This window comes from Gymnogyps californianus, chromosome 1 (assembly GCF_018139145.2).
Source record: "Gymnogyps californianus isolate 813 chromosome 1, ASM1813914v2, whole genome shotgun sequence".
Taxonomy (NCBI): Eukaryota; Metazoa; Chordata; class Aves; order Accipitriformes; family Cathartidae; genus Gymnogyps; species Gymnogyps californianus.
In genome coordinates this window covers 165481106-165503003 of record NC_059471.1, presented here as the reverse complement: position 1 = coordinate 165503003, position 21898 = coordinate 165481106, and the positions used below count along the sequence as shown (strand labels likewise).

General features: G+C 39.1%; 1 protein-coding gene across 1 annotated transcript in view; it reads left to right on the top strand.

The window, feature by feature from the left end:
* Positions 1-21898, top strand: part of ANO4 (anoctamin 4) — a 121634-nt gene that overhangs the window by 60781 nt on the left and 38955 nt on the right. The window contains exons 9-14 of the mRNA XM_050901808.1: positions 7783-7889; positions 9863-9918; positions 10452-10573; positions 17686-17820; positions 18583-18679; positions 19207-19267. Of these exons, the coding sequence (XP_050757765.1) occupies positions 7783-7889; positions 9863-9918; positions 10452-10573; positions 17686-17820; positions 18583-18679; positions 19207-19267 (578 nt within the window). The remainder of the gene's footprint in view (positions 1-7782; positions 7890-9862; positions 9919-10451; positions 10574-17685; positions 17821-18582; positions 18680-19206; positions 19268-21898) is intronic.

Here is a 21898-nt window from a genome sequence, read left to right as displayed (position 1 = left end):
AATTTTCTAAAATATTATTCCTTAAATATGCATATGAGTTTGTCCATGTTTGATGTTTGTCCAAATATTGCAATTTGGGTCTGGAATTCCTTATTTCTTCCTTTCTTCATAGCCTCAGACATTTTTCACCTCATCAGAGAACAGGCAGTTTATCTTTTTTGATCTAGCCACAGTTTTCACACCCAGGTCTCCAGTCTGATACAGATGAAGTTTGTAACATGGTCTGAGTACAGCCTTCATTTGTGATAGCTGCTTTTAAAAGCATGGAAAGACAGATGACTGACAGTACTTAAATACTTACAATATGGAGTCTAGGGAGGAAAATAGTTAAGACCAAAACAAGCAAGGCCTGATCAGACCTTTTTTCAACAGGAATTAATATTATTGAAATATCGATGTACAATGAGCATGTGCAATTTTAGTAGATCATATTGATGGTCTTTTTCTTTCTTGCATTTTTCTTTCCCATTCAGATGGAAAAGGCCAGATGTGGAGAAAGGCTAGCTTTCAAAAAAAAAAAAAATTGTTTTAAGAGGCACAGCTAACCATCTGCCCTCCTTCCAAAACAGGCAAAGAAGAAAATGTAAGAATCACATTTGTAAGATGTGCCTGTAACTTTTGCAGCATGGCTTCAGGTTTTCTTTTAAAGGGATTATGGCATACCTTATAGGGTATATCACAAAATTGTCTGTACAAAAGAAGACAAAAATTCATCTTATTTCCTAAGTAACAGGAAATCTCTTTTTAGAGGAAAGAAGCTCTGCCTGGCTGAGGGAAGCACTTTTTTTTAATTGTGTGGAATACAAAATGATAATTTTCAAGATAGACTTCTGAGTAGTATCTCTCTTCTGCAGCCACAGCTTGGGAAGGGCTTTATTTATGCCAAAGCATTTCTTCTGAAAATTATCAGTTACAAGAATGCACAGTTCACAATATGTGAAAAATGTTTTCCATCAGACATGATGATAATTAGTTATTTTTCTACCACATCTTAGTTATTTTATGTAGTGAGCTGCTAGTCAGTTGGGAATAGTAACAGTAGTAATTAGCTGCAATTTCTTAGATAGCTGTATACCAGCTAGGAAAATGCTTTTAATTGCTGTTTAGAGATTTCAAACTTTATATCAGGAGCTATTTTCCCCTTTTTATTTCTTCCAAAGGCGATAAACTCTCTGGTTAAATATTAATCTAATATATAATTGAATAAGCCACTTAAAAATAAATATTTATTACGTCAGTGAAAATTAGATTAAAAATTTACACAATTAGGAGGACTAGGACAATATGTGGATTAATTAAACAAAAATGGCCCTGCATACCAGAGGTTAATGGATTTATTCTCATTTGTACTATGTCCCCTTGTGGTACATGAGGATCTCATCCTATATCTTTGTCAGATTTCCAAGACACGTGTCTCTCAGGGTGGAGTTACATTTTAAGCTTTCTCTGATGCTCAGATTGGCTCTAATAAATCCCATCCCTACCAAGATGATCTGTGCCCATGTCCCCCTGAGCTGCTTCACCCCAAGATCATGGATGGCTCAGGGAGCTGCTACCACTGGAGACGAGGCACAGGGCTGCATGGACACTTACTTGTTTTGAACCAGGATGGTCGTTCTTGTGTTTAAATACATCTACAGTATAATAACTATACATTTGCAAATGGCTTTTTATAAGCAAGGAATCACAGTTCTGTAAGATTCCTGCTCTTAAACAAATCTTTGTGCAACCAAACTTGGAAATGCCCTGTAATGTTTTTTTTAAATTCTCTCTGATTCTGGAAGTTTTAATTGCCTGCAAACTGAATAAACCAGAGCATCCGTGAAAAATACATAAAACTCGTTCTATCACAGATGAATATTCCTGAGTGAACCAATTAAAATTAAGAAGTGATTTGGGTGGCAGGGTGATTTGGGGGGAAGAGCAGAGGAAGGTGGAAGAGAGATTCAGCACTTTCACGACTCTCTATTTTACTTTAGCAGTTGTGAGGCTGTGATGTGCCAAATCTGAAACAGGCAAAGCCACTAATACATTCCTCATCTCAAAGTGATCCTGTTTTAGGCACATGATGTGAAAACCCCCTGATAACCATTAATAAACATTTTCTTTTAGATAAACAAAAAAGTCAGCTGCAGCCTTAAAAGTCAGGCAAAATGAAAATGAACAGAAAGTGATAATAATATACCCATTTTCAAACAAATAAACTACAGGCATGTGTGGTAATATTCTCACTGGAATACTGCAGGCTCATCTTGTTGCTGCTACTACCGCTGATGATTTTCTTTCGCTGATGTTAAATGAGGTAAAAACCTGCTATTGCCTCAGCCAACAACAGCTAGCTACCACCAGTGATTTACCTGGGAGTGCAGAAGGTTGGGAACTTTTCCTGTACTAAAGAATACACTTCTCATATAGTGATTACTACTTTGGACAACATCTGTGCTTTTAGTTTGTACTGCTTCCAGCAGTAGGCATTTGCTTGGAACATACCTTTTGGTATGGTGAGTGTCAAACATCAAATGTTTTAGTGTCTGGGGTTCCCGTGGAGCAAAGATGCACATTGGTACGTGCATCCACACATCCTCACTTTGTAGCTTTGTAACCAGACCATGGGTGTTCAGTTTTCAGCTTGTATATCTTACCAGTACAGCAGAAAATGTCCTTTTCCTGCCTTTTGCTTCTCCAAAATAAATTGAAAAGTAAACCCATTTTTTTCAAATGGGTGTTAGACAAAGATTCAAGAGCTAAATTTACCCCTAAATGGTTTGTGCAACCTGCAAAATTACCAAAGAGAATGTATGAACAGGAATTCATTGGCAGTTTGTTCTTGGTTGAATTCGCATTAATTTGAGGGCCTTCTTTAGACGACAGTTAGCTTTGCTGGGCTTTTTTATCCATGGAAAGATAGTTTGAAATCTCCAGTTCAGAGTCTAATTAAGAAAGCTACAAATATAATTTCAAAGCAATTAACCTTCACTGACTCTTCATGTCGCTTACAGTATGAATGTAAGAGCAATATTTCCACAATGACATTTTTAAAAGGGACTTTAATTAAGGATCAACTCTGGCAACTTTCCTGCCAGAAGTGCTCTCATTATCTTCATTGGGATTTTCCTTTTGAGTAAGGACAGCTCACACAAATAAGACTTACAGGACCAGGCTAATGGTTATAACTGTTGTGGAACAAATCACTGGCTTTATTATGTACCTATACATTAACTTCACGGGTAATAAAAATAATAGTGTATTAATCCTTACTTGTTTTTTATCTTACAAATGAGGTGACAAAGTGATCAAAACCTTCAATGAACTGTCTCCTAAATAAAGCCTAAACCCTTACTGAGCCTGAAAACAAGCTGTATTGCACTTATGAATATTCAAACCCTTGTGCACATTGAAATTCTAACAAGGGCAGCAGAAACAGAACAGCTGAGGAAACTGTTCCATCTGAAAGCAACAAAGGTTAAAAAGGTCTCTAGAAATCCTCTGCCTTATGCAGTTTATAGCTCAGTAATATCTGATGAATGTTTATCCACACCTAGTTTGGAAATGTCTTCAGCTCTGGCTCCTGTGAACTGAAATTTGAAGGGTGAGATTCTCCATAGACTAAGAAAGTCTTTCTCCTCTGAATTCCTCATTGGATGCTGTAGACCATGAAATAGCCTTGATGGCTATTCTGTGAATATGGATTTACCACCCACATTAAGAAAGAAGACAACCTGGAGCACAAAAATTTTGGAGGAAGAAATGCCCATAAAGCGTGGGAGAGAAGGGTGGTGGTAGAAAGGGATAAGTTCTACACTGAACTGCATGATTCTTACCTGACAAGAGCAACTCCTGTGATTTTTGAGATAAATTGAAACCTCCATGGCATTGTCCTAATTTATGTCAACCTCTAACTGGGATGTTGTAACACAGTTACAGCTACTTCGGATATTCTCAACTTTCAATGCCTCCCACTCATGTCTGCCTATTTTTGTTTCCTGTGCTGGAGCTCCCTGCCCCCTTGGTAATGGTGATACTGCTCTTTCTGGGGCTACTCTACAGACAATTTCACAGAAAATATCTGAGTATTTGAGTTAAACAAAAGAAAAAAACCCTGAGATTTTTATATTCAAAAATAAGTGAGGATTATTTTTAAACTTTACCACATGCAATTCCATCCCAAAACAATGATATTGTTAGGGATAGTCCAGAACTTCCAGAGGACTCATTTTGGCACTCCTTTTTCACCTTTGGTGAACTCTAGCATCTCTTCTGTGTCCATGTCTCCACGCGTAATGTTGGAAAACACCAAAGGACATGTTCTTGGCATACTGTCGTCATCGTGAGTTCTCCCTCTCATCTCCCCCTTCTGCCCTCAGGTGCCTTTTACTGGCACAAGGATGGGCAGGGCAGAGCCTCTGCAGCTCTTATACTCACACGTGTTTTGGGACTGCTTCAGCTAGTTCTGGAACAGGCAGAGTTCTTCACAGCAGTTATTATACTGAGGTGTTGACATCTGCTTCACAGACACATCTGGTTGTTCCTTCTTGGCCACATGAGATCAGAAACTATAATAACACAATTGCTAAGTTTACAAATTAATGCAAATTACTAAAGTGTTTATTTAAACAAGTAGTTCTTATTTCTTTTTAAGATTGCATGTTTGATTTTTGCCTTTTTTTCATTCATGACTTATGAAAACAGAAGTGACTAAATGCAGAAAAACTATTAACCTACTTGTCCAGAAAAGATGTTGAAATAACTACCTGTAGTTGCAGTATGACAGTCATGATAACAGATGGGCAAAATAACCTTATATCACAAGGAGAATAGATTAACATTATTGAAGGAGAATAGATTAACGTTGTTGGTGTTACCTGGATCAATGCTGCTAGTTTTCCAGATAAGGTGATTCAATTATCAATTGAATCCTACAAGAACTCATAGCTAAGTCAGAATGAAAATTACTGTGCTGTTTTGATTTCATAAGTTATCTTCACAGTTCTTTAACGTTCAATGCTCTCTGGGAGGTGAGATCTTGGAGAGGAAAGTCAGACATTAAAAGAAAATGAAACAAAGTGGGAAAAATGCTAACTGTTCATTTCTGGTTTACTACTGTCTTAATTTTTTTCTGCTGCTACTGAAATGGCCTAATACAGAGCTCCAACTTCAGCTGGAAATAATGCTGTTCTATCTGCTTTAGAGTTTAGGTTGTTCTTTTATCTAATTTCCTTAAGCATTCAGACTTATGCGATGACAGTATTTCCTTTTTGTCAAAATCCTTCTAATACTTATTATTTTACGTACTGATTACTTTCAACTAAATTTGGTACAGGTGTAGCTTTCTCAAAGATAAGCACAGTCTTATTTACTTTGCGAGTGTCAGCAGCTTGAAATGGAATAGTGGCCCAAAATTGTGCCTATACAGAAAAGGCAGTAGCCAGTGCACACCAATTGTATATGCTGTTTGGTAGCAGCCCATTGGTAAATTGGCACACACGTGGTGGTCAGCCGATATGCATAAATCAAATTACTTGCAATAGGTACTGTAGGGCATGTGTAGGACTTTGGGAATAGTAGGGATGTGGGAGGAAGCCAGAATTACAGTACTGAGTAGATTGTGGACACAGAAATGACCTGTGAGTATCTGGGGTGGAGTGGGAAAGGAGACATGAGACAGTAACCTCTAGAAAACCAGGTTTCATTAATTATGGTGCTCTTGGAGCAACTTGTCTTTTATACCTTTACTTTGGGAATTTTTTTACTATCTGCCTTTGAAGCCAAACATAAGGAACTCATAGATTGTCTTGTATGGAAAATTTGGCAGAGAATTTTGATAATAGAGAGGGAGCATATGGAGTTCCCAAAGTCCAGAAGTTGGACTCCTTGCCTGTTTTTCCAAACGACTGTGGAGGTGCAAAGCCATGTATGATTTCCCATGGGTAAAGATCCATTCTGAAAAAGCAGGTTTTCATTTGGATAAAATTACCTGAGGGGAAAACTGAGCAGTGGATCCCATGTTGTGCAGAAGAGAAGGTGACATAAATCCATTCCAGGCTCCCTATTAAGATGATCTCTGTTAAAGTCAGATTTGTCTACAGTGCAGTCCTACAGGCTGGTCTCTCTATGACATCTTTATGATTTTACCATTTTTTTAATCAGTTTATTCAATTTCCTAACTCTTCACCAACACAGAGGAAGAAAACAATCTTACCTCCTATCCAAAGTATTTTAAAAAATATGAACCTTTCTATTCAGTCAGTTACTAAGGACCACATTTTTAAAAATATTCAGTTTCCTCAATATATGCACAGGACTACTTAATCAGAAACTCCATCTACTTATCTGCTTATTCAAGTGTCTAAATTACTTTCACAGTCTATCCTGAAGCCCTGCACGTCTCAAGCAACTGTAATAGTTCTTTACTAGTATTTAATTGACAAGTTGAAACAGTATTTCTAAACACTTAATATTGTTTGCATTTTTCCAGTAATTATGATGATACACTAAAATATCTTGTTTTCCTTGAGTATGTATATTGGGATTAAGAAATCTATATAAAATATATTATGCCAGCCAATCTAATCAATACAATATATTTTGTGGCTTTTTTTTTTTTAAATTTCCCGGACTCTTCACAATTCTGTCCAAACTATTGAACCTGCATTCATACATAACTCCATAAGTAGCTTCTGGAAGCTAATTTTCTACTCTATTTTAGCTTCCAAGACCAAACATAGGAGTATATAATATTTTCCATTTCTAACATGGTATTTGATATTCAGTAAGAGTGGTTTAGCAAGTAGATGTTTCCATCTGACTCTTAATGGTAAAGCATAATAAAGAAGTCTGAAATAGAAATCAAATGTGAATTTTTACAGCTACACTTACAAGTCCTATACTTTTGCAGATTTTTGTGCAAGTATTTTGGAGTTTTCAGTGAATTATCTAAAAGTGACGCTTATGAATGCTTAAATATCTTTGATCTTTCTCCAGACTTCTCCATGTAATTCTTTGTTAGGGAATGAATACTCTTACTGACATCATCTCATCCGGTGAATCATCTCAATCTGGTGTCCTTTAATCTTCCTTGCACTTGCTCACGTACTATAGATTTTTAGTGTGCTATAGAAAGTAATGGAACTCAGTATTTGTTTTAAACATGCTACTATGTATTCCTGAGATGTCCTTTTGTCCTGGTTTCGGCTAGGACAGAGTTAATTTTCTTCCTAGTAGCTGGTATAGTGCTGTGTTTTGGATTTAGTAGGAAAATAATATTGATAACACACTGATGTTTTTAGTTGTTGCTAAGTAGTGTTTATACTAAGTCAAGGATTTTTCAGCTTCTCATGCCCAGCCAGCAAGAAGGCTGGAGGTGCACAAGAAGCTGGGAGGGGACACCGCCAGGACAGCTGACCCAAACTGGCCAAAGAGCTATTCCATACCATATGATGTCATGCCCAGTATATAAACTGGGGGAGCTGGCTGGGAGGGGCGGATCGCGGCTCGGGAACTAACTGGGCATCAGTCAATGAGTGGTGAGCAATTGCATTGTGCACCGCTTGCTTTGTATAGTTTAATTCTTTTACTATTGCTATTGTCATATTATTATTATCATTATCATTGTTTTTCATTCCTTTCTGTCCTATTAAACTGTCTTTGTCTCAACTCACGAGGTTTTTTTCCTGATTCTCTCCCCCATCCCAGGGGTGGGGGGGGCAGTGAGCGAGTGGCTGCGTGGTGCTTAGTTGCCAGCTGGGGTTAAACCACGACACCTTTGTTTGTATTTTTATATAGCTTCATCATACACAACAAAGATACTTTCTTCAATAATGCTACAAGAAGTAGAATTGTACACCATATCTTACAAAGAGTGAAATACGAAGAAGGGAAAAACAAAATTGGTAAGTGCTGAGCAACATGCTTTTAAACGTGAGTGCTAAGTCCCACCAAAAGAAGAGAAGTCTGCCTGGGCTTGTAACAGACTCTTTTGCTTCCTTATTAATCACCTCAGTTTTGAGCTGTTTACATCTCACCCACGGCTGTTGTAGGGGCTTTGCCTGGAAGATGTGATAATTCCCCTGTAATATCAGGCTGCTTGCACAGGCACATACGTCACCACATGGGATTTATCACCTCTGCAAGGAAAAAGACTAACTTAAGCAAGAAATATGTACAGATTAAGGACCCTGGAGAAGCAGATAGACTCATGCAGAAAAGCTTTTACTCCTTCATAAAAATGTATTTGGAAGGATGGCAAGATTTGTGTTGCTGTACATCTCAGCCTGTAGGGCTTCTCCCTGGATACCTGTCCATCCCTAAGGGAGATGGAAGTTTCTGTACCTCTGTAGCTGCTGTAAGTCAAAAGGGAGTTCACCAATGATGTCCTCAGTGCAAAGGATGCCATGCATAACTGTGGCATCACTTTCAAATAGTGGGTGGAGTGCACCTTTGGAGTGGCACATATGCAGATCCGGGAGAGCAGGCAGTGATAGAGGAGGGCTGGAGTACAAAACAGTGGCCCTCTTCTGTCCTGTGATACAGAGCACATACTGCTTTTATGCCACCTAGAGACTGGGGCATCACAAATGGAGAGGCAATCCCCATAAAACTCTGCAGCTTATTTAATTTCCCTGCTGTTTAGACCCCGTCCTTCCTTAAGAGGTAGAGAAACATCCCAGAACTTCACTTGTTTCTTCCTCAGCTGCTGGGATGAGGGTAGCAATAGCTCTGAGCAATGACAGTGAGCAGAAGGGAGAGAAGAAAGGGAAGGATTCATGTGGTGCATGCAGCCATTGCATTTAGCACACATACTTGCAGTCTCAGCCTGCCTCAAGATCCCAAGCTCCCTCACATATCTACTTGTGTTGTACCTACCATGAACACAAGCTTGCATTGATCACTGAGCAGAGCAAAGCCCAACTTGGCTGTACAGGTTTTGCTTTTCTGCCAGAGACTTTGGAAGAAAGCATATTCTGCCAAGCAGATACTAATGCAATCACTGAAAGTGCTATTTATGTTGAATTAATACTTATCATTGCTGTGTTCTTGCTGCTGTCATTCCCCTGCGAATGAGGAAAGGAATCAGGGTTCTTTGCCTCTTGGTCAGTGGGGTTCAAATGCCTTCAGGTTGTTAGTGGCAGTATTTAGTTTTGCATTGCCTGATAGCTGTTCAGTCCTGTTTTGGTGACTTTCCAAGTGAAAAGTGCCCACATCTCAGCAAGCATTCATTATTTCTCTCGAGGTTCTCATTAAAGAGGGACAACGCCTGACTGAGTGGGGTATATGATTACTTTTTTGTGCCAAGTAGCTTGTGCTATACATTCAAGTATATTTTCTTGTCTTGTACTACTGCAGCCTGTCTTGTTCCTGTTCTACCTGTTAGTCCAGCAGCTTTTGTAAGACATAAACAGAACATATTTTACAACATTGTTATCATATGGAAATTCAGAGTTTCAGTTGCTCTACTGGCCTGCAGTTCGAAAACATAAAGATCTTCCCTGAAGTTTTGAGCTCCCAAGAAATACAGCCTTTCATCTAAATAGCTTTCTGAGACCATACTTTACGGGGTCAAACTTCAGTCCTGGTGTGAGGTCCCTGATTTCACTGAAGTTACGCTAAAGATGGATTTGGCAAATGAATCTTTAAACCTCCAGCATAATAAATGATAGATTATGATTAATATTTGAACAAGTCTTTGCTTGTATTATATCTTAGTTCATCAAGATCTATTAAAGATAAATTTTTCTACAGTATCTTTTACTGTCAATGGGCTTCAAACTTCATTTAGCCAGCTTATTATGAAAATGTGTTTTGCTTTTTACTTAGCAGTTTTTCTGGTCCTATTGGTAAATAATTGGATACTTTTGATTCTTAGGTCTGAATCGATTGCTCAGTAATGGCTCCTATGAAGCTGCATTTCCTCTTCATGAGGTATTTTTCTCAGTTTTTTTTTTCTTTTTGAACAGACTTTTCCCACAAAATGAATTCTTAATTGTGTAATCATTTATTCTCAATCTTATTAATATTCTTACTCTCTTTTCCATTCTGCATCTGCCTCTGACATCCCTCCCATTTAGTAATGCTTTTTTCTTGGAAAAAAATTGCTTTTTTTCTTGCAAAAAGAGATAATAAGGGGAGTTGTTTTGGATCTGTTCTGTTAAAAGTATCTGGGTTTGATAAATCACTATGTTTTCAGAGGGGAAAAATATCATACTGTGGTTTTCTCTTTGATTCTCCAATTTATAGCCTTTGACTTGAACACCATTTATCATAAATTTCTTAGGAAGAATAATCTCAAGTCTTAGTGAAGTCAGAGGAAATTGTCCTTTTAATGTCATATTTAGCTTTTGGTGCACAAGTATGGAGTTTGCATAAATTGTGTTATCCATACTGCTTGTGAGAGAGATTTCTTAGATATTCTTTTTTGCTGCTCTTGTTCATTAATGTCCAGATTTGTATTTTAGGGAAGTTACAGAAGTAAGAATTCAATAAGAACACACGGGGCAGAAAACCACAGACACCTACTCTATGAGTGCTGGGCTTCCTGGGGAGTGTGGTATAAATACCAACCACTGGACCTCGTGAGGTAAGACTTTCCTGCTTTTAAGTATGTCACATGGTAGGTGCTTTGAGCATAGGTTATGTATGTCTCTTCTGACAAAACCATGAAGAGCTCAGTTAATTCATGTGGTTTTTAAAAACCGATCCTGAGGTCATGGGAATCCCTTTCATTCGTGGTGCAACTACATTCAAAGAAGTATCTATAGAGGAGCTTGTAGGAGGAGCTGAAAGTGAAGGAAGTTTCCTTCTAGAGTTTCCTGACACCATAACTTCTAATGAAGAATATTTAAGAGAGAAAAAAGGGAAGAGAGAAATCTGTGGAGGCTGGGTAGACTTGGTTGCATGTCTGTCCACTGGAGTTCTTTTTCAGAAGATGAAGCTTTCACTCAGAGCATGGCTTTTGTGAAAAACAGGCTGTCATCGACTAGATCTTCTTTTTTTCCAAAAAGCAACCACAGAAGGAGCCCTGGATGAAGTTTAATGATGCTTACAAATGGCATGGAGCAGAGCTCACAGTCACTGAGTGTGCTACTGTGTTAAGTAGCACTAGTGGTAGACGGGTGGAAGTCTCTCCTGTACCACCTCCCTTAAACTCAGCCCAGCCACATCACCACAGTCTGGATTTGTATTCATCTTGGAAGTAGCCTGCAAAGAAGAAACACTGAGAAAGCTGAGACATGACTCTAAATTCTTATAGCCCTTTTAAATAATGTTTTCAAATAGACTTGCATGTGCTAATAGAGGATTACATATTTTTTATGCATATATAGAGAGCCAGAGCCTTTACTGATCATGTTGGCAGAACTATTATTGGGCATTAATGGGCTTTTTCTGCTTGAAGAGAGGAATATGAAGCTACAAGGGCCTATTAATAAAGTCTTAAGATATATTGGGGTCACTGAAGATATTGATGTATTGGCCATTGGGAAGGGTCATACAGAGCATGCAATTGGTCCAACATATTAATTTCCCCTTTTATAAGTCCTCTAACTGATGGAAACCTTTGCTTTTATTGATTCTCAAAATTGTTTCCAGATAGAAAGATTTGTAGAGGGTGGCCCTGGAGACAGGCGGTGTTATTGATTAAGGCCATATAAAATCTATCCATTTCATAAAACAGGAGGTCTTCAATTTCCATGGAGAAAAAGTTCACAAAGAAATACAATTTAAAAGTTTTACTGAGTCATGTAATTTTTAAAATGCTTTAGAAAACAAAGTAATGTATTTGTACCTCATAATGTAATCCTGAAAGCTTCTTATTTCTTTTTAAATATACTGGCCTGGGCAGAAATACGGAATTTTTCTCAAATTACACTATGGAAATTGCTGATTTACTGAGGAGCCAACAGTTATACTGAAGTTTTTTATTTTTAATTTCCCAGTATACAATAAGATATTAATATCACAGTATAAACAACTTATCTCTGTAATGTTTTTTAATCATTTGTCCATGGTGGTCAAGGCTACTGTTCTTCATGAACGTTTCTTGTTTGTGAAAGTGCTGTTGAGCCAATATCTGGGTTTTGGTTTAATTTGGTTTATGAATATGGACCATCAGGCATCTGGAAGGTTTTTTAAGTATGAGAATAAATGGTAACAGAATGAGCAAGGTTAGACACATGATTGTTCTGGACCTTGGTAGCAGCCTTCTTGAGTAGCCTGGGTTTGATGTTCAAGATTTTGTAAGATGCTTTAGCTTTTTACCAGACAGTGACATCCACAGATTTTTCCACAGCTGTTTTACAAACTAAAAAAGCAAACAAAATAGCAGACCCCCTAGTTGAGGTCATGGGTGTCCTGTGGTGGTTCAGAGTAGGTGTTTACCCAAGGAGGAGGGGGGCAGGGGAAGCTGTGAGGCTCCCTGAGTATTCGCAGCACCGGCAGCATGAGTCTCAGTAGCCATCAAGCTCTGCAGGGTTCAAAGCTGCAGCCCCAGCCCAGCCTGGCGTTTGCTGCCTGGAGCGCACCCATGGCTGCAATGAATTCACTGAAGGAGGGGTGACAGGAAAGGGGAGGGAATGCCTTTTTCTTCTCACTTCACAGATGCTAGATCCCTCGCATTTCCTTAGCTCCTGCCAAATCTTGCCTGTCTACCGCCACTCTCAGCAGCTCACGTGTCTAGTGAGCTGGAGATTTTTCCTTGAAGAGCTGACAACACCAGCAAGGCCTGTTGTTCATTTCACTCGGAAGTATCTCAGCGTGCATACTTTAGACAGAAGCTTCTTTAGTACCAGTTCTGCAGCAGGAGCAACTTTTTAATTTTTTTCCCATACCAACAGCTATGCATGGTGTGCTTGAAGGGAGTAGTGTTGCCATCTGTACAAAAGGTTGGATGTGTGTTAATTCTTCCACAGATATCTGGCCAGAACTTACTGCTGATAGCTGACATTCCCCTTTACTATATGCTTTAGAAAGGCTAAGGAGTAAATTAGATGTAGATAATATAATGTCATGGTTTAACCCCAGCCAGCAACTAAGCACCATGTAGCCGCTTCCCCCTCCCCCTCCCAGTGGGCTGGGGAGGAGGGAAAAAACAAAAAAAACCTCAAGGATTGAGATAAGAACAGTTTAATAACTAAAGTAAAATAAAATACACTACTAACTAATAATAATAATATAATAATAATAATAATAATTGTAATGAAAAGGAATATAACAAAAAAAGAAGTAACACCCAAGAAAAGACCAGTTATGCATGATGCAATTGCTCACCACCCGCTGACCAATGCCCGAGCCGCGATCCACCCCTCCCAGCCAACTCCCCCCTGTTTATATACTGGGCATGATGTTCCATGGTATGGAATATCCCTTTGGCTAGTTCGGGCCAGCTGTCCTGGCTGTGCTCCCTTGCAGCTTCTTGCACACCTGCTTGCTGGCAGAGCATGGGAAAATGAAAAATCCTTGACTTAGTATAAACACTGCTTAGCAACAACTAAAACATCAGTGTGTCATCAACATTATTCTCACACTAAATCCAAAACACAGCACTGTACCAGCTACTAAGAAGAAAATTAACTCTGTCCCAGCCGAAACCAGGACATATAATTATCTCATTAATAGATATATTTCCACCTTAAAGTCAAGTTGCCACAGTGGTAAGCAAAATTGTTCATACTTTGGTGCTGTTTTATTTTTTCCTTAGCTCTTAAAATGAGGCCTTACATTTCCAGTGCTGTCAATTTGGTGCCTCCCAGATTTAATTTAATCTCATCAGCTGGCTGTTATAGAGATACTAGTTACTAGAAAAAAATGAGAAAAAGTAATTTGAGGGGAATTGCATGATTCTGCTTTCACTCTGCTTTGAAACACAGTGTGAAGGCACAGACTTGGCACAATTGCAAAGGCACTCCTATTAATCAACAGATGTGGTACCATGATTTTAATTACATTGCTGTTGGACTTCAGTATCCATAGTTACTTTACAAGAATAATTTAAGATCCTTAGAACTGATAGCAATTGGAAAGAGGCGGGACTTTCTATATTTATAGGCTCTGGGACCACATAAATCAGTGGAAACAGTTGCAGTGATTCTTGGGGGCTTTGGATCACCTCCTTCACACTTCTGTGCATAGCTGCTTCCCTCTAGGTTGTGCACAAATTGCTGCTGCTGCTGCTTGCACATGTCATTTACAGGACAAAAAGGGAGGGAGAAAACTGTATTTATAAAGTGATTGTAAAGCTACCTAAATGAACATGAAAGCAAAAGTAATGCCTGAGTAACTTGCATTTTACTCCATGTTTACATTAAATGACTTGATTGCAAGCTGACAACTCCCTTTCAATCTCCTGTCAGGCCTTCCTCCCCACCCCATTGCTCCTGACATAACAGAGAGCTTCATGTGTCCAAAACACCTGTCGGAAAGCTCTAGCTCCCTCACAACTTGTTTCTGTGATGTAAAAAGTTCTGCATAGGATTTCATTCTGACCTGCAAAATGATTAATGAAGATAGATAGGTTCTTGGCTTGAGTCCAAACCTGTATATATTGTAGCTCCATGACTTACTTCTAGGCATCCTGAAACCAAAAGATAGTATAATGAAGGTCATTAAACACAGAGGACTCCAATATCACATTTTGTGGGTCTGCAATCAGACTTAGTAGCTTAATACTTTTCAAAAATGTGCCTTATTGATAAATACTGAGATGATTGAAATCTTGGCCCAGTTAAGTCAGGGATATTTCTACCACTGAATGGGGTGAGGGGAGGGACAGGTCACCATTAACGTAGGTGATATTGGAGGACTAGTATACACGCTAGCATAAAACAGAGAAACTGAGATTATTTATTATTATTATTGTTCTAATGGTACAGCCTATATGAGGATAGGAGAGATGGATTATTCTATTAGGTGCTTGGGGGTTTTTTATATCTCTGCTTTTTAGAGTAGCTGTGAAGGAAATTTTCTGTGGGAGAACCATAAAAGACACAAAATATTTTTTTCTATTGTTATTAACAATCTGAAATATTGGATGGTAATAAGTTAGCAAAGTTAACAAAAATGCAAATGTTATCAAGGCTGGAAAATTTCAAAGAGTCTTTCAACAACAGAGTGATAACAGGTGAAATTTAGGTGTAAGTAATGCACAGTGGTGCACCCTAGAAAAAAAATCCCTGGAATTCTTCATGTACATTCCTGAGTTCTGGGTAAAGTGCCAGCATGCAGGTGAGAGAACTGCCGTCACCATGGAGAGCTATATGAAACTACTGTTCTATATATAGTGACAGAGAAGAAACAAGGAGCTTGTTCCCTGTATTTGGTGCAACTTGAAGGGAGAGTGACAAAGGTATCTCTAAACCATGTTAATCTCCTGAGGGCGATAAGGATCCAGGCTAACCCAATTATAGATTGGAATAAATGTGGAACTGCTGTGAATATGGAACCTAGGAAGGTCTCCAAAGACCTTGTTACTGCCATAGTTTGTTTCCATAGCGCTCAACCTAGTGGTATCTGAGCAGACTTACAGAAAAAATATGCTAACTGTGGGGCCAGAAGAAATGAAATATTAACTTGATCCTGATGCAAATTACAGTAGTACAGCCTGTGGAATACCAGCTGTGAAGCAAAGGGTGATAGTGGAAGATCAAGGCTGTTTGTCCGTGTTTAAACCAATAAGTATCAAAGTAATGTCAATATCCAGCACTTATTTTTAAAACCAGGCTCACAAATGGCCTCAGATACCTTTTCCTTTCATTGCAGAGATTTGGGTTGCACCCCATCATGTCCATTCTTCTTTGTGCACACACTGAACCTTGCTTGAGTGTTCATCTAGGATGAAGCTGTTTGCCTGATCTCTAGATCAAAAAAGAGTACTATGATTTGCACTATTAGATGGAAAGGCTCAACAGGGTAGGAGATGAAGTTTGTCAAGAACGTTTTGTTGGCTAGGGGGGTGAAACAAGGAAGCATTCATCCTTGAATACAGGGAATGAAATAAAAAAATAAATCTTGATGAATGTTAGGCTTACTTCACTACTTTGAACTATGTACATGGAGAAAAATAGGTCCATAAATATTCAATGGAAGTAAGCTCAAAATGTGAGCTTTCTTTTTCAGCGGAGGAGGCACAGCTTGACATCCTCGGTGTCAGGTAAATGATTAGGCCAAAGGGTCACTAACACTCTTAAGTCAGGGCTCAAAAAGCGGTTTCCAGTGTGTCTTTTTACAACCAGACCTACTGCCCTTGTCAGAACTGAGCATGTTATCATTAGCTTACCACCTCTTTAGCCTGTAAATTTGAGTCTCTGTTGAATGACAGAAGAATAAAAACAACATGACAATATTTGGCTTCTCATACAGAGCTGGTAAACTCAAATTATAATAATCAGTGTAGGTCAGTATCATTCAGCAGAGCATGAGCTCAGCCCAGACAGATATTTCTCACACTGGAAATTTTTTATATCCATTTGAAAACTGATGATTTTGTCCATTCCAGACCAAGCGTTTCTTTCTCTTCTTCACTGCCTCCAGCCCTAGAGCCCATCATGAGTCTTTTCCTGCTCACTGTGAAAGTTTGACCAAAGATGTTTTCTGGTATCATAAAGGAGCCAGCAGTGCTGGCTCACTGCATTCTTTGTCTCTGGACAGATCAGAAGTTGCATCATTAGCATAAAAGTGGGTTTTCATCAGCAGCTATTCTCCAATTCAGTTGATATGCAAGTTTAAGTTGTCTGCAAAGTCTCTGAAGTGCAAGAATATCATCTTGCCTCATTCTTTAAAACTAATCTTGCAAATAATCTCCTAAACTCTTCATTGTAATCATGGTAATTGCATATTGATTTGCAAAGCATCCTAATCTGATCATCAGCCTACCGTGTGCAAGACCATCAAACACAGGACAATGCATGAGCCTGCTCCTCTGCTGATGAGTTCAGCAGGTTTTTTGTGTGCTTGATGTATTCTTTAACGCATAAATAAAGGTTTGGTTGTGTTTGGGAGGAGGAAAAATGCTAATAAATATGTAGCAAATAGGAGCTTCCTGGCCACTTTGCTGTTAGTTTTTAAGCAATATAGCTAACACATTAGGATTCATTCAGACTACTTTCCTCAAATCTGTGGAAGATGATACATAAACATATTTGTTGAACTTCAGTTGCACTTTACTTTCCACCTGTGGTAGAATCATGAGATTAGTTTTCCAGGAACTGAGCTAAGAAAAGAAATAATCAAATGAAAATAAACTGGATTGGAGAATAACCTCAGGTTAATTAATTTCTTAGAAATAATTTGGGCCCAAATAATTTTTGCTGTTATACCAGTTTTAGGGATGAAACTGATTTCAATGCAATTATTTGGGAAGTACAGTTACACAGCCAAAAGGCAAAGAAAGCGATCAATTTCCCAAATACGAAGAGCTAGCTTTTTAAAATGAACTCAGTGTTTCCTTTCTGAGGTCTCCACTCATCTCACTGTAAACTGTGGTTAGTGAATTTTTAAATTCATTTTTTAAGTTCATTCGTGAGGCAGGTCCTTCAGTGTGGATTTAGAAGCCTAGTTGCAGGCTTTTTCTTCAGGAAATTCTGACTCTGCTCTCTACTCTTCAGGTATGATAGAAACATTTATTTTCTATTAACAAGCAAGATTAAGCAGATTTATTGTAATTAGCAGGTAACTTCGCTGTGTTGTGTTTTAAAACAGACGGTACTTTGGTGAGAAAATTGGGCTGTACTTTGCCTGGTTAGGCTGGTACACGGGGATGCTCTTCCCAGCTGCCTTCATTGGATTGTTTGTCTTTTTGTATGGAGTCACCACTTTGAACCACTGCCAAGTCAGGTAACGGTGGGCACTTTTATAAGGGAAATTACAGCTGTGGGTTATTATAAATAATTTAAGAGATCTTCATATGAATTGTTAATTATTTCATTTTGAACTGTTGAATGAATACTCAGGAAAAGACCGTGCTTGGTTCTCATAAGGTACCCAGTATCGAGCTTCCCTTGTTTTGTGCTCCTGAATTGGAATGGGAGGCAATGTTTCGTGCCCAGCTCCAGTTGCTGATGGTGCTGGCAACTCAGCACAAAGTAGGGAAAAAGTAGGGCTCCTTCATTATTGTTGTAACAAGCCAGCAGAAGAGTGGGGAATTTTCACTCTCTTCAAGGCCTTTCCCAAAGATCCACCACAGGGAGGCATTCTTCAGATGAAGAAGCCCCTGGACCTTCTGCTGAGTGCTGCATCTCTACGTTCTTGCACACTTAAGACAAGTCACAAGAATAAGTCAAATTTAACTTTATCTGCAGTCATCCTCACCCTCCTCCTACCAAAGGTCACTTCTGACTCAAGGAGAAGCTGGAAATAGTAAAGAGATACTGCTAGGATGGCCCTGAAGAACTGTCCTCTGCAGTTTTGACTGTAAACTCTGAAGTCTTAGACATTCAACAGATATTAATTATACACGTGCAGTTAAAAGATCTTGGCTTCAGTTACAGAACCAGTATTGTTCAATATGTAGCTGAATATTAGTGAAACTTATCAATCCATTTTAAGACTGATTGTTGTGCATCAAACTATTGATTTTTATCTTTTCTCTTTTTCCAGTAAAGAAGTCTGCCAAGCTACAGATATTATAATGTGTCCTATATGTGATAAATACTGTCCCTTCATGAGGTTGTCAGACAGCTGCGTTTATGCCAAGGTATGTTTTAAACTATGCAAATAGAAATGCTTTCCTGGTAAAAGCATTAATTTTGCCTTTTGCATTTGTCTTTAGTGAGCTTGGGTAGATAAAATCTTGAAAGGACAGATCAAATTCAGCCAATATTAACATTCATTGTCTTTTACCAAGACTTAGTTTGGGTTGTAAAACACTTGAATGCAATTTGCACTTAGAGATTCAGCAGTCCCAGAGGTCGTGTCCTAGATGCATGTGCTACGGCGTCCTTGGCATCAGCCTTTATCTTATGATCCATCCTTTGTACGTGGCTCCATAAAATGAATGCTTTGGGTCTGAAATGATGCTGACACCTGGTGTTGGCAGGGGTCAGTCCCAGGCCAGGCTGGCAAATAGTTCTGTGAATTGACAGGTGCATTTCACACATCAAGGGAAGGATCCTCAGGATTGTCAGGCCAGCTGCACTCATGATCACGTTAATTTTATTAGGTCAAAATAGAAAATAAAACCTTATTATCACAAATTGATCACACTATTAATATATCCCTCAGGTAACCCACCTTTTTGACAATGGAGCTACTGTCTTTTTTGCTGTTTTCATGGCGGTGTGGGGTAAGTTTTTGTTTTGATATTAAGTAATTGCACAAGCTTTTTCTTAAAGGTTGTGATGCAACATAGGCCTTTGTAATTTCCAGCACACTTTTTCCAGACACTTAGAAAAGCAATATAGGCTTGATTCTTTTCTGTTTCTGCAAAAGGAAGATGGAGGTGGTTCAATCAGGTTTTTATGTGATAATAATTTTAATTAAAATAAAAACATGAATGCAGTATGTAGTGTCTATGTAGATAGTTATATTCTGGGTTTTTTTGTAATTGTTTTTCAGTCTGTTGGCACTGAAGCCTTTTCTCTGTTACTGTTCAGGGCTTCTCTTAGCTTAGGGCAGCTCAGTTTAGTGTCTGTACTAAAATGAATTAATGTATTGTTTTTCCTACCTTGCAGAAAGGCAGTAAAGCTTAGATACATGTAAGCTGGTTGTAATTAAAGCAAAACTCTGATGAAATAAATGGAAGATTTAGTTGAATGACAAATTGATCTGAGAGTGGTCTAACTGTTGCCATGGAGGCTGAATTTTGCCCATAGGACAGTTCTGTTTCTGGCTCAACTAATTTTTCCTACTGTGGTCTTGTAGGCAGAATTGAAGGCAAGAGGAAACAATAACTTCTGGCAGCACAAAAAGTCTTTCAAACATGCCCTGAGCATGCCCAGGGTCTTAGCTGCTACCATGCCATTCTGAGAGAAGGTTAACACCTTTAGAAAATGGCTCAATGAGGTGCCTCAAAAATGGCATCCATCTCACAGCTCCAGGTGCTTGAGCTATCTTGATTTAGTCATTGTTCTCCTGTTCTTACTCACACATCTCCAACTGCTTTGGAAAGGTGTCCAAGTAATTCTTATAATCTCCATTTTAAACTGCAGATCTCTTTACTGAGCCACAAGAGATATCCAGGAGGCAACATCAGAGCCATCAGGACAACATAGATTAGCCGACCAGTCTGTCTCAGTTCCTTCCTCCAAACTATGTTTTTGTCTGAGTTAACTAATTAAATTAGGTCATATACCAATCAAGCCTATTCATGCCATTTCATGTAATATTGACAGTATTAAAATATCACACATTACATTAAGGAAAAAATCCACAGATCGTACAGATTTTATGTTTCTCCATGGTATTTCAGCTCTGTTTTAGAGCTACACCAGAGCTGAGAATCACCAAAAATTTCTAAGCCTTAAAGATTTTTTTGGATGTTTACTCAGCTTTTCCAACCTCTTTCTCTATGTGCTCACTGAAGTTGAGAATTTCCAAGACAGTGTAGAAGCAGGGACTTCCATCTCAGCTAGGAAAATTGATGGGTTAACATTGTTGAACATTTATGTCACTGTTCCTAACTGCTGGTGAGCATGTTTTTGGAGTGCAGTTTTTTGCACCAGTGCTTTTGTTCCTCCTTAACAGTAACACTGCTTTCAGGAAACAGCTGTGCTCACAGCATTGTGCCTGTGTCTTAGCACTGCCCAGAACCAGGGCTGTAGGAAAAGCAGCTCTAAGTAAGGGGAGTCCCTCACTCAGGTAACCATGCCTGGTCCTGCCTCGTGGTCACTGCCTGAGAGAAGGCTGAGCAGGCTGAGCATGCCTGCCTACAAAATGCTGTAGGTCCTCTCTCTTTCCTGTCCCTAGTTGACAGGAGCTGCACCTCATTTTGGTTAGCCTCTCCTTCCTCCCCCTCCTTCAGCATCACTGTCAGACTCCCAGACCCAATTCCCTCTGGGGATATCTCCCCACCAGCCTGCCAGGACTGGGAAATGCGCTGCCCATCCATGTATCTCCAGCATCTAAGCCCACAGAGAGGTAAGAAAAAATATAATAAATGCTGTCCTCTGGATGATTTGGCTAGTGGAGAAGAGACTATAGGACAGCAGCTGGGGTGAGAGCTTTCCTCGCCACTTTTTTTGGCTTACACTGTGCTTGTGAGCTTGCCACCAAGAGGGATGTAAGGGCAGCAACAGGAAGGAGATTGTGAGTGTACGGTAATGGTTTGGGGAATGGGGCGATCCTATGGCTCCACCCAAACTGTAGTTTCTTAAATAAGACTTTGCTGAGACAACAGTGAGATTGTGGAGATATTTTCCATACAATAAGGGCTAAAGCAGCATTAGAACAAGGAAAGCCACACTTCCCAGGGATTTTCTGGTACTGTATTTATGAGTTGGCTTACCACCTGTCTTAAATGGATTTTCAGTCTGCAGTAGGCCTATTGGCAGCTGCAGGTGTTACCATCATCTCAGTAAATCCTAGGGGAAGAGAAGAAACAATGATAGCAGTTTGATTGTGGAAATGTTTCTTCTGTCAGCATGAAACAACTGGCAAGTGCATGACAAATTCACTGTGAAACGTTCAGCCTTCTAGATGAACCAGTTTGACAGACACTACCATATAAAATAATGATGGCAGTGCTTTTAAAAAAAGAGAATGAAAGCAAAAAAAGGCAGCTAGAATTGCATTACCTCTTTAGCCTGAGCTTAGCCACTGTCTTATTATCTAAAGTACGTTCTTCACTGTCTTTAGATCCAGTAGTGAACTCCCATCTTGAGGGAGAAGCCTCCGCCATTTGCTTGGGGTTTTCAAAACCAGGCGTGGCCAGGTTGGGCTTTCCATGAAGAGGTGATCTGTGTGGTTTCCTCCTTTT